Source organism: Tursiops truncatus, chromosome 15 (assembly GCF_011762595.2).
Source record: "Tursiops truncatus isolate mTurTru1 chromosome 15, mTurTru1.mat.Y, whole genome shotgun sequence".
In the NCBI taxonomy this organism is placed as follows: domain Eukaryota; kingdom Metazoa; phylum Chordata; class Mammalia; order Artiodactyla; family Delphinidae; genus Tursiops; species Tursiops truncatus.
In genome coordinates, this window is record NC_047048.1 from 41060796 (window position 1) to 41073384 (window position 12589).

Consider the following 12589-nt stretch of genomic DNA (forward strand, 5'->3'; position numbering starts at 1 on the left):
GAAACTCTGCCTTGACAGCAGGGAAATAAATTGACGCCAGAAATAAATAGAAACATCTTGACTGGAAGTTGAGGGCCGAGGTTATGTTCTTACCTGCTAACTTACTGGTACGTGGGATCTCAGAGCTAAAGAGCCCTCAACTTATTTCTGGTTTTTTTTTTTCTAAAAAGAACCTTGAAAACACCCTTTACCATAAAGTAAGTGGATACCTTTTTAGATGTTGAGAAGACATTCAATCCAGGAGTTGGGGTTTTAGGTGAAGGTTAATCGGGGGGGAGAGGACTTGCCAATCAGCTCTCCAAAGCCATATTATACTGCAACAGCCCCGCCAGGGAGCTACTTCGATTGTACCTCATGCAACTAAAGTGCATTAACACCCAACAAATTGGCCACAATCACAAGATACCAATGTCTTCACTTAATACGAAGGAGCATGAAATAATTCAGCGTACGTTTGAAAAGCTGAGTTTGGAACCCAAGTGACTGCTTGTTTCCTACTGGAGGACAAGAGGGAAGGGGCAGTGAATCCCTGAGCCCTTCAGCAAAAATCCACCCCCCCAAATTTCCACAGAGAACTCAGTCTCTTCCTCTGGAGAAAAAGCAGCACAACAACTATTAGGAAACTGAATGTGGGGAAGGACAGTGTGAGGAATAACGGCTTCAGGTTTTCTTCTCTAATGAGATGTCTAATGATGCTCCTAAAGGGAATACAAGAGGAGCAGAAAGCTATTTTTTTTTAAAATCAGTTTTTAAAAACTCAAGATTAAGGCAGCAGTGTATTCATTTCTTCCAAGCACCCATTATGTACCCGGTACAACACCAGCTCCGGACTAAGATGTTTTCGGAAGCACACATTTCCCCAGATCAAACACTGGTTGGAGCTCATCTTTGGAACTGCTTCTAAGATTGTACAGAAAAGAGGTAGATCTGAGATCTGACCTGCTCTGGAGAACGAGGTTTAGGGCTAGAGAGCGCCTGATTACAGCACCGGGGTCTTAACCTTGCCTACCCCGCAGAGCAGAGACCACTGCACGCCAGCCCATGGAGTCAGACTCACAGGCTCCCAACCACGAGGTCCGTGAACATGGGCGGCTCTGTGACCTGGGCCGGCGGGACAAGAGGGGCTGCAGAGATGAAATGAGAACAAGTGTCCACTGGCTGAAAGGCTCTCAATCAAGGCAGAGGTTAGGGGACCTCTTCCTTGTGTAGCAAACATGTAAGTTTACTGCACAGAGTAAAACTACCAAAGGTATGGCCTGCGCAAATGCCACCAGCTGCCAGGTCTCTGCAGGGGTATCACTTCTGCAGCCATATCCGACATCCCACACACACAAAGACAGACAGGAATAAGCTGGTTTGATATACTTTCACATACCACTGTCGGGAGTCCAGATTTTTTAGCTCTCTCAATAATTTTGAATTTTTCTTCAACAGATGGAAATTCTTCCTATAAAGGAAAAGGAATGGAAGAAAAGTCGTGTGATCACAGATCAATTCTGCCCTTTCCAATCAGTCAATGAACAAACCTACCTATTCATCCATCCATCTGTCTACCCATCCACAACTACATCATTCACCAAAGATTTGTGGCCGAAGCCTATAGAATGAACTTCATTCTTAAGATATTCGAAGGCATCATGACTCCACTGCATCCGGTTTACTGTCCAGGGACAACGGGTGGCTGTGGTCCATGAGTGTATGACTTGTGTGTGTGCCTGTATCTCTGTTTCCACTGTCAGCTCTGCCATGAGACTCTTCTCCATCTCTGCAGCTCAAACCCACCCCTTCCACAGAGTCTGCTCCACTGCCCCCTACTTCTGGATGGCCTGGCGGTTCTTCCAGAGGTCCTGAGTCACACTGTCTTTCATCAGAGTTGTATCGGGTATTGTGGTACAGAAAAACCCAAACAAACTTTTTGGCCAACTCAATATTAAGTCTTCTTCCCTCACCAGAGCTAAGGAGAGACTGTGGCTTATTCATCTCTGTAGTCCACTGGCATCTTTAATGATGGCAGAAGCAACAATGGACAGAGCAGTAATTTAAACACACACACAGAGTAAATGCTTGATACCCTTTAAAATACACAACCGATGTTGGGAATTCCATCTGTGCATCAGTACAGCCCACTTAATTTCATTTCTAGCTTTAATTTAGCAGAAAATAAGCTATAAATCCTGAAATAGAGAAAAATCTCCACTTCTGTTCTGCTTCCCAAACCCAAAACTGATAAGAACTGTCCCACAAAAAGAAGAAGACAGTTGAAGGTCTGCAGTGGATCGTTACCTTCTGTCCCAGGAATTCATTCCCAAGTCATCGAGCAGCAACCTGCAGAAGTAAAAGGCTCCCCGGGGCTCCACCGGTGATGGCGGCTCCTGGCTGGCAACCTTCATGGCCACGTCCAAGTCGCACCTCTGGACATACTCATCTTCCTGTGCGCTCTGGCGCAGGAGGATCTCGGTGATTTCCTTCTCTTGGGCACGGTTCATTCCACACGGGGGTGGGGAAGGCTCGTTGAGATGGAGCTGTGACGGTAAAAGGCATTCGGGACTCGTGTGGCCAATGTTTTCAAGTAATTTGCTGAGGACGTCCTCCCCCTCCTCAGTCTGAGAAAGATCCCTCTGAGGTCCAGGTGTTTGGTGATGCCAGCCCGAGATCAGGAACGAGGGACTTCTGCCCTTTGGGGCTAAGCAGCCTTCCAGAGGTCCATAGAGCACCTTCCCGTCCCAGGAGTACTTCCCCGAGATGTCCCTCACGATCACTCTCACGTCCGAGGGGGCGCCCTCTGGCGACCCGCCGGGAGGACCCGCCGCGGGTGTCTGCAGGTAGGAGATGAGGGTGCTATCGTTGAACACAAACAATTGCAGGTTCGGGCTCCTGAACACGTCGGGGGAGAGCTCGGCAGCGTCGGCATGTGTGTTGTCGTGGTGCTCACTGACCAAGCTGTGCAGCACGGCGGGGCCCCCGTGCAGGGGGAAGTGTCCCAGGTGGTTCACCAGGTGTGCCATCACCATGCGCGCAGTCAGCGGGATCAGCTCCACGCTCCTTCGCCTCCTCTCTGCCGACAGCAGGACAGGGACACCGAGAGACAGTGGAGAATGAAAGTGAAAAAGGACCACCGCCGGATTGCAATCGGTCCCTAGCACGGTGGATTGTTTTTTTTTAGTCTGGGGATTTTTTCCACCCGTTTTCTCTTTTTGACATTCATTCTACTTGAATTTAAAAGCACAAGTTAGATAGATGGCTGAAAGAACCAACTTACGTGAAGATCTCATTCGGAAAGGGATATTTAAAAACGTGTAGATACAGACATAAACCAGAGACAGATCCCGATCCTGAAGGGGTGACAGTTCTAGGAGCTCCAGGAGGTGGACATCTGCCGTTGGACAGGACGGCAGCGCAGAGGGCTGGGGGCTGGGGAGCTGGCCTCGCTCCCCTCAGTGGGTGACGGGAGACATTCATAAGGGATGAACTGAGCCTGGGACTGTTGAAATATATCTGAAGCAATTTGCTTTAGGATTATTGTGGCTATTTATGTTTTGCTGTGAGGTCATTTTAAATATTTAACAGAATCTGATATATTAATAATTCATGGAATTACTTAGAAGGCTTTCACTGAATTTGTAGTTGATGATTAAATGCCCAGGAGCAACTAATTTATAAAATTTTTAAGACTTCAGATGTATAGAAGGACTTGGACAATATCATGTGAAAGGGGGCTGTGTGAAACGTTTGCGATATGAGGGAGAAGCAGATGAAATCCACAAGTAGGGACTGAAACGATTACTTAAGCCTGAGAACAGTTAGGGAAATCTTAATCCACCAAATTTACAAGGGAACTGTGCATTAATCTAAGAACAGGTCAAAATAAAACCTTTTAATAAAAAAAATCACTAGACATTTAAACAAACTAAGATTTCTAATTTGGGCTTAAAGGTTTAGGAAATACTTGATTTCTAAATTCACAGCATGAAAAATCAAATATTAATTAAAACATCAATAACTATAAATATGCTTTCTCATGCTAACCATCCTCCCTCTCAGACAGCAGAAATCTAACTGACTTATTTATACATCATCAATATTATGATGTAAAAATCCTAGAAACGATCAAATCCTAGAATCTAGGAAATTCTGTGTGACGAGTGAGAATCAGACTGTCCTCACTTTTCTTGGATTTCTTCTTAATTTTTTCTTTTTGAGGAACAGGAAATCACCTGTATTCAACAATGAAAAATAAAACTTCATTTAAAAATCGTAACTTTTTAGAAGCAGAGAAGGTCATCTACATCTGTCTCTGAAATGAAATGCTTCTTCCCGACCCTCTGAAGTGCGCATGATTTCCATACAGCTGAGAAATTTAAACACCTCAACTCATTCCCTTGAAATCACAGTTATGAATGCCTTTGCTTTTGTGTCCATATTAACTTTTTCAAAAGTTACAGATGCTTTTTATTCATGCTTATCATCCCATATGAATACACGCTGCATCAGAAATGTTAATGCTCCAACAACAAAGGTGCAGCCAGCTGGGGGCTCAGAAGTCCATAATGTAAGACACCGCATGGTGATGACACAGTAGCACAGGCTACGAAACTAACAAGAAAGGTCCAACTGGATAAAGGCCATGGCAGAAAACAACAACTGGAAAAGCGACTTTCCTCTACTTTTACTGACATAGGTTGTACTTTCAACTTGCAGTAAATACAAATTTGTATTTTAATGAATGTGCTTGAATTTTACAATGGGAAATTAACCTGGAGTCACGTTAATCAAGTCATAAACCATGACACACCCAATAAAAACCCCAAATATCTCTGGTACTGAAAAGTAAGGAAGGGAGTATTTGTGAAATAAGAACTGCTCTTCCCTGGCAGACTTCAGCTGCATCAACTGCCCAGGGCTGCCCTGAAAAATAAAGAGGAAGTCTAGACTCCATCTATGAGAAAACAAGCTTGTGACGTCCAAAAAGTATGCAAAAATATATTCCAAATATTTATTTTTCTAAATTTAGAGATGAAATATAAAAACAGTAACGTTAGGTTGTCCTTTAACTTTCATTTTTTTTTAAAGCTCCTCCCTTCCCTTCTTCTTAAGCACTTAGGTATTAATGATGAGAAAAGTGAGCAGGTGTCATGACATTGATGGTTCCTCCCCTTGGGTCTCTCCCGCTTGTAACTCTATTTGAAAGTAGTAATTACATCAAATGTGGGAAATGGTCTATGAAAGAATCATCTGAAAATAATAGATAAAAATATAACATTGCTTATCAGAAACGTTATCTGAGTAGAAACAGTGTGGTTATAAATGATGAATTAATGACACTGAATGAAAACACCCCTCAAATATGGGCACGTTTTGTTTAACCTGAAATACCTATATCTTTATGTTTCCTCTTCATTCTTTTTTTTTTTTTTTTTTTTTTTTCGGTACACGGGCCTCTCACCGCCATGGCCTCTCCCGTTGCGGAGCACAGGCTCTGGACGCGCAGGCTGAGCGGCCAAGGCTCACGGGCCCAGCCGCTCCGCGGCATGTGGGATCTTCCCAGCCCGGGGCACGAACCCGTGTCCCCTGCATCGGCGGGCGGACTCTCAACCACTGTGCCACCAGGGAAGCCCCTCCTCTTCATTCTTAACAAGGATGTACTTATTTGGCTAGAGAGGCTGTGGGTGCTAGTACGTTTTTAAGCTTTGTTTTTTAACTTAGTAAATATGTTAGAGAATTTCAAAACTCCTTTGCCATAGAAGTTTAAACCTCATTTTGAGTAACACAGAGCTGTGTTAGGACAAGTTTGCATAAGGTCCTGAGGTTTTCTGGAGAATGAATGGTCAAGTCAAAGAGTGTTGGACATTGAAAGAAAGTGGTACAAAAACTTAAATGTGCAATTTTAGGTTTATCCTTTTTCATTACCCTATTAATCTTCTGCCATTTTTCTGTGAAGAGTCATAATCAGCAGGGAACCTGTTTTTGGACTACAAGGTAGGAAACAGCAAAAAGAAATCGATCAAAGGTCATTTTACTGAAAAAAAAATGTTTTGAATTTACAACTGTGGGAAAAAAGTGTCAAGAAAAGATTGCAACTGGAAAGAACAGGGGACTCCAGAAGGAGACCCACAAATGACGAAGCAAATGGGCAACACAACGTGACGAGGTGTCTCGTGCTGCCAGCCAGCAACACAGCCCCGATCAGTCTTCTGTCTCCACTATGCAAAACCCCGAGTGAAGAATTCACTGTTCCAGGACCCTGTGGATAAACCTTAAATCCACATTCCACCTCTGTTACTTCTGACCTGTACACCCTTGGGAGAATCCCTTTGCCTTGGTCTGCTCATCTATAAAAGGAGCTAAAATGAGGCCTCGCTCCCGACTGGCGCCCCACTCCCAGCCAGAAGCACACCCTGGACTCTGCAATCTTGCAAACACAGCCCTGGACCTGAACCCTCACTGGCTAATGCCGCTGTGTCCTTCCTCCCTTCCCAGGAGGCCCCACAGGGGACCGTCTTGGGGCTCCAAACAGTCACGCCCCAGGTCACCTGCTCATGCTGTCTGGCTGCAGACCAACCACGCTGTGCAAAGTATTCAGCAAAACCCACCACCAAACACTTGGTTGGGAAATAAAACAGCTGCTGTTCTGGTCTCACCCTCCCCGAGCTTCTGGAAGCCTGTGACCCTGCTGACCTTCTTCAGCTCCTTGTCTGCTTTCTTCCCTTGACCTCCTAGAAATGACTCCTTTTGGTTCTTTGTCCATTTCCCTGACTTTGTCTTCCTGGTGACACGCCCTCGCTCCTTTTTCTTTAAGGAAGTTTTACCCGCAAGGTTCTGTTCTTAGGCCTAGGTTTTTAACTTGCAAAGTCCATAACATTTTCATGGATGATCTAACATTCTATACCCACATTTTTTTTTTAACTTTTTTTTTTTTTTGGCGGTACATGGGCCTCTCACTGTTGTGGCCTCTCCCGTTGCGGAGCACAGGAGCAGGCTCAGCGGCCATGGCTCGCAGGCGCAGCCGCTCCGCGGCATGTGGGATCTTCCCGGACCGGGGCACGAGCCCGTGTCCCCTGCATCGGCAGGCGGACTCTCAACCACTGTGCCACCAGGGAAGCCCCTTAACTTTTAATTTTTGAGACAACTGAAGATGCACACGCACTTGTAAGAAATAATACAGAGAGAGCCCAGATATCCTTCACCCGAATGGTAACATCTTGAGTAACAATAGTATAATATCACATTTGTCACCGAAAGAATTCATCAGTCTTCAGAGTTCACTAGTTTCAGTGCGTGTGTGTATGTGAGTCTAGGCATATAGATGGCATCTATCACACATACAGATGACACATCCACATGCTGACTCATATTCCAAGGCCTAGAGATGGGCTCTTGTCATTTGGGGAGAAGGTGGTTAGGGGGGTAAGCACAGCCCCGAGGTCCTGACACACCCACATGTCTACGATGGGCCCTCCGCCGGGAGCAGAGTGGCCTCACACCATCCCTTTGTGATGCCTGCCTGGTCCCGACGCTCTACCAGCTCCTCGCAAAGTCAGCCCGTCCTTCCAAGTCTGGCTTAGGTCCTTCTCCGTGGGAAGCCCCTATGGTGCTGCCGGGCCACACACGAGTCCTTCTGCCTGAATCCTGTCGCCACCCCCACCCCCCGCCACCATGAGATGAAAAGCTCCTTGGGGACAGAAAATGGACTGTGTTTGTGGGTTTGTGGGTCCCGTGGGTCCTCGATAATACAAAATTTAACTAAGATGGGAAAAGAAAGGCGAGGAGAACAGAAAAAGAGAGGAAACGAGGAAGGAAGGACTTGCTATCACAGAGCACTCTAGAAACCTGGATTTCAACCACCAGATTCTTAAAAAGAAACACAGCGAGTATTAACAAATGGCTACCGTCTTTCCTTTTCCTGTCAACTGGGATGACTATTCTGAAGAATCTTACCCTCTTCGACAGTAAGCAGGTTGCCCAGTTCTGCTGATGAATGAAATTGGACCGGCTCAGAATTCTTCACGTTTGCCAGTGGGAGGAAGGGGTCGTAATCCGCGGATGACAGGTCAGCCAGGGTCAGGGTGTAGCGGCTCTGCTGGGTGTAAGTGCTTGAGCCGCAAACACAGCAGTGCAGAACCTGTGAAGCACGGAAGGGATTGTGTGCCAGGGATGCCCCCAACCTCCTGCCCCCTGACGACCTGTCAAACTACAACAGCACTTAGGAGATAACTGGGACCATTATACTTTTTCTTCCTTTGATAAACAGATTTTGTCCAACTAAGGCTGTGGATATTCCTACAACAGAAACAGTTCTTTTCATAACGAAGCAGATACAGACCACGTCCCATGAACACTGGGGGATTCTGACCAAACTGCAGTTGTTTGACGATAGCAGTTGGGTAAAGTGCATCGTGAACTGGGCAACCACTGCTTCTCTATGATAACTGTTCTGCTCTCACTCCTTAAGTCATTCATTTCTTTTAAAATGCTGAACCCCCATAAATCCTTGTCAAAAGGGCACAGATAAGTATGGGAATGCCTAAAACCTGTTTTGGTGATTCTCTGATGCTGCAGTCCACGCTCCATGCCCCGAGGCCTGGGGGAGACTCACCCTGTAGATGTAATCCAGCAAGGGGGTCCGGGCCGCGGGCTGCTCGTCCAGGGCTGCTGTGGACACGGGGTGGAGGAGGGTGCCCGCCGGCAGCGCCATGCACCAGTCCAGGAGGCAGAGCAGCAGGGACACGAGGAACTGGAAGACGAAGCAGACCCAGAGCCTCAGGCTGCAGCCTCGCAGACTCCACCCCAAGTGACAGCAAACCTTCAGTGAAGCAGAACCTTCCCGGCATCGCAGCCATTGTTCAGGGACACAGAAATGAATGAGGTTTTCACAGAGAGGCTGTTAGGGCCAGTCCTAACAGGGGATATTATAGATATCCTTGTTTGTTGTTTTTTGTTTTTTTGCGGTACTCGGGCCTCTCACTGTTGTGGCCTCTCCCGTTGCGGAGCACAGGCTCCGGACGCGCAGGCTCAGCGGCCACCATGGGCCCAGCTGCTCCGCGGCAGCCCCTAACAGGGGATATTATAAAGGATAGCCCTGCATGTGATAGTATTTGCCATCTGTTTTATTACATTCTTAAAAAACAAACTCTAGAGGGCTTCCCTGGTGGCGCAGTGGTTGAGAGTCCGCCTGCCGATGCAGGGGACACGGGTTCGTGCCCCGGTCCAGGAGGATCCCACATGCCGTGGAGCGGCTGGGCCCGTGAGCCATGGCCGCTGAGCCTGCACGTCCGGAGCCTGTGCTCCGCAACGGGAGAGGCCACAGCAGTGAGAGGCCCGCGTACCGCAAAAAAAAAAAAAAAACCCTCTAGAGATTGGGATTGACATATATACACTAATATGTATAAAATGGATAACTAGTAAGAACCTGCTGTATAAAAAAATAAATAAAATTCTAAAAAAAAAAAGTGCCATTGTGTAAAAAAAACCGTCTAGGGAGGACCTGGCCGATGCGCCACTTACCTTCTTGTCTGCTTCCACTGAGGAGTGCTCTGCACTTGGTAAAAGAAAAGCAATCGTGGCCACGAGGATCTGCAGAGAAGACAAATTCCCAATCAAACAGACCCCAGTAACAGTTCTGGAAGCCACGTGAAAGGAGGCCCAGGACGGCCTTGCCACTAAAGCCAGCCTGGTGCCAACTCCCAGAGGAAGGTGACATCAAGCAAAGAGTCACCTCAGAGATTTGTGTGACCTGAAAACCAGAAGGCGATGGCCATGCCTGTTTCCACTCTGCTGGCAGTGAAATCGGGGGCCCAGAGGAAGGAGTATTTCTCTCTGCAGTCACACAATCTCCATTTTCCACTTCTCACAAGGAAAGCAACAAATACTTGCAAAAGTAATTCTGAAGATGCTCCCATTTACTTTTCTTATAAATTACCCCAGGTCTCCCCACACCTGCGGCTGCAGGGTAACAGCACCACTTTCATTCTCAAAGGTATTCCAGTTTAGGTGATAAATTATATGGTCGCCCTAAAACCCAACTATACATTTTGCAGCAGCTTATATGCCTATCGTCCAAAGTTCTGTTTCACTCTAGGTTCCTTGAGGTTGAAAATCGCTTGTGATTTCTGCTGTATCTCTGAGAGAACAAAGTGACCTCACGGGTGAAATTTGTCTAGGGCTGAGAGAAAATAAATCATATCCCTTCCTCTGCACTGGGTGTGTACAGAACAGGGCATGTTTAAAGAAGGGCAGCGACAAGACCTGGCAGGAACGGCTGAGCCTTACCAACCACACCTACAGGGTGAGGGTACCTGCCCCTGTGCCAGCCGGCACCTTCACGTGCCACTGACGTCCGGGGTGTTTTCGTGGAGAATGTTCTTCCTGTTCCTCTCGCCCCCGTCCTCCACCAGTGACCCCACGGAGGGTATTACAGTCGTAATCTCATTACAGCCGGGCGATCACGCTATGGCAGAAAGCTCGGTCCGGGCCTTCGGTCTGGGAGAGGCCCCCACACCCCACCCCCGCCCACACACACAGGGCATCACAACCAGCTGCCGACTCCTTGTTGGCACCATCCAAATTACTCTGGATGAATGAAGCCCAATCGACAAAAGGTCTCTTTGTTGTGGCCGTGTTTGCCTTTCAAACTCCCCAAGTGTAAGGCTGCCCTGGAACACTGGTGGCTTCTTACGTGGTGCCTGAAATCGCAGCTGAGAAGAACCAGCGCAATTTACTCTGAAAATGGGTGACTCACACGGCAGTTTAATGGTTGGTTCTCCAACCATTATTTGAGTATCTAGAATTAATTAAATATCCAATGTAATAAAAGGGACATGCTGATGTTTGAGCATTATGGGAAAAAGACTTACTTCTGCAATTTTCCGAGGCAGAGAGGTTTCAAACATCTGAAGCTTTTCCCAGTAGGAAACCAGCAACTGAAGCACATCACAAGCTACCTGGGCCACGATTTTGTTAGGAAACTAGAAAAGAAAACAAAACCCCAAACGAAATAACCTCACTTCACGTGTGCAGTATTCCTAAAGGAGAACCCACAACGATTTCTTTCCAGCTCCATTTGGGGATCCATGTCCCTGTTGTGCATTAAATATATGAAAAATGTATCTTATCACCAGACAGTTTGTATGCGGTCACTGTCCTGTAACTGCCTTCTGCTAGACTAGCTGTACTAATTTACATAACATTCTATAGAAACAAGTAGTTGTCATTTAATCATTTGGAAATTAAAAGCGTAAATTCAAATGCCTTATTCAGATCACACAAATGATAGTTTTGCCGACTGGAGGAAACTGAAATGTAGTACATTATTGAGTACCCCCCGTGTACTGAACCTTTTACGAGAATTCTGCTCATTTTCGCCTTGATAACTCTTCATTAACAGCTCCATAAGGCAGCCGCTATCTTCATTTTACACTTGGAGAAACAAGGATTGATCAAAAGCCTTTCTATCCGATGAAATTAAACTTAACCTGCACATATGACATTCTAAGAAATGTGAAAAATGTGAAGCTAGGAGAACATAATTCAAAGTTAAGGGATATTCAGTTATTATTGCATCTGTTTTCTGCGTCTGGCGTGTGTTCAGGGTCCTCTAGGTGCCCCTGTTTCTTGGGAGATGGCACAGCAATGGGGCAGTTCTCGCAGGGACTGTGGGCTGTGGGTGTGGGGGAGGGATGAGGACTCCCAGTGCTCCCTCCCTGGCCAGACCCTGGACCACACTGCCATCCACACCCCACCATCTAGGGCAGAACGCTTTGTCACCAAATCTGTGTCCCTGTCTAGGGAGGCCTCTGGACTTGCGTCTCAGCTATTTCCACCCCAGGAGCTCCAGGTTGCAGGAAGCAGATGCCAACTGACCAGAGGGCCACAAAAACAACAGAAGTCAACATTTAGCACCTCAGTGACAAATCACAGTATGAGAAGGGAAAGGTGGTCAGTTTTACTTCTACAGAACAGTTGCTGACTGCTCCCCTCCTGACAGGCACAAGGAAACCTGGGGTGAGAGCATCTGCCCCAAGGGGCTCTGCACAGCCTCCTCCAGCCACCCAGATCTCCCGCCCCCTGACCCTCATGGCCTCTGTCCACTCCTCAAACACTCTGACTTATTTCTGCCCCAGGGCCTTTGCACCTGCTCCTTGCTCTGCCTGGAACACTCATTCCCCAGGTCTGCACTCGGCAGGTGCTGCCACATTTTTCAGATCACGACTCAAGATGTCATCTCCCCCATGAGGCCACCAAGACTGTCCAAAGGCGTGGAGCCCACCCCCTCCAGCTCTTCCGTTCCATCCTCCTCCCCTGCTGTAATTTCTAGACGGCATTAAGGGCTATCAGAGCTGATCCTGTGTTTGTTTGCTTGTTGTTTTGTGTGTTTATCTTCTTGCATCTTATTCTCTGTCGTATTCCTAATGCTGAGCACAGCCCCAAGGAGGTCTGAGGGGACGTCGGCATGTGGAGGGAGAGGAAGAGTAAGAGTGGGCACTGGGGGCATTTCTGCTGCGTCCCGCTGGTCGGGTCACATGGTAGAAACATAAGGTTGGCATGGCTCTTGCATTATGGCCGGAGACAGACAAGGTGACAATGGTGAAATGAG

At 47.1% G+C, this 12589-nt stretch overlaps 1 protein-coding gene across 6 annotated transcripts in view; it reads right to left on the reverse strand.

Moving 5' to 3' along the window:
• Nucleotides 1-12589, reverse strand: part of RALGAPA2 (Ral GTPase activating protein catalytic subunit alpha 2) — a 281557-nt gene that overhangs the window by 104699 nt on the left and 164269 nt on the right. For 5 of the 6 annotated variants that reach the window (XR_012326196.1, XR_002174846.3, XR_012326195.1 and 2 more), the window contains 6 exons: nucleotides 10851-10961; nucleotides 9502-9570; nucleotides 8594-8731; nucleotides 7936-8119; nucleotides 2284-3055; nucleotides 1376-1447 (listed from right to left, as the gene is read on the reverse strand). Coding sequence is in view for 3 of the 6 variants with exons in the window: in XM_019927549.3 (XP_019783108.1) it covers nucleotides 1376-1447; nucleotides 2284-3055; nucleotides 7936-8119; nucleotides 8594-8731; nucleotides 9502-9570; nucleotides 10851-10961 (1346 nt within the window). In the remaining 3 variants the exon portion in view is untranslated. The remainder of the gene's footprint in view (nucleotides 1-1375; nucleotides 1448-2283; nucleotides 3056-7935; nucleotides 8120-8593; nucleotides 8732-9501; nucleotides 9571-10850; nucleotides 10962-12589) is intronic. The other variant, XM_073792626.1, reaches the window with a different exon arrangement.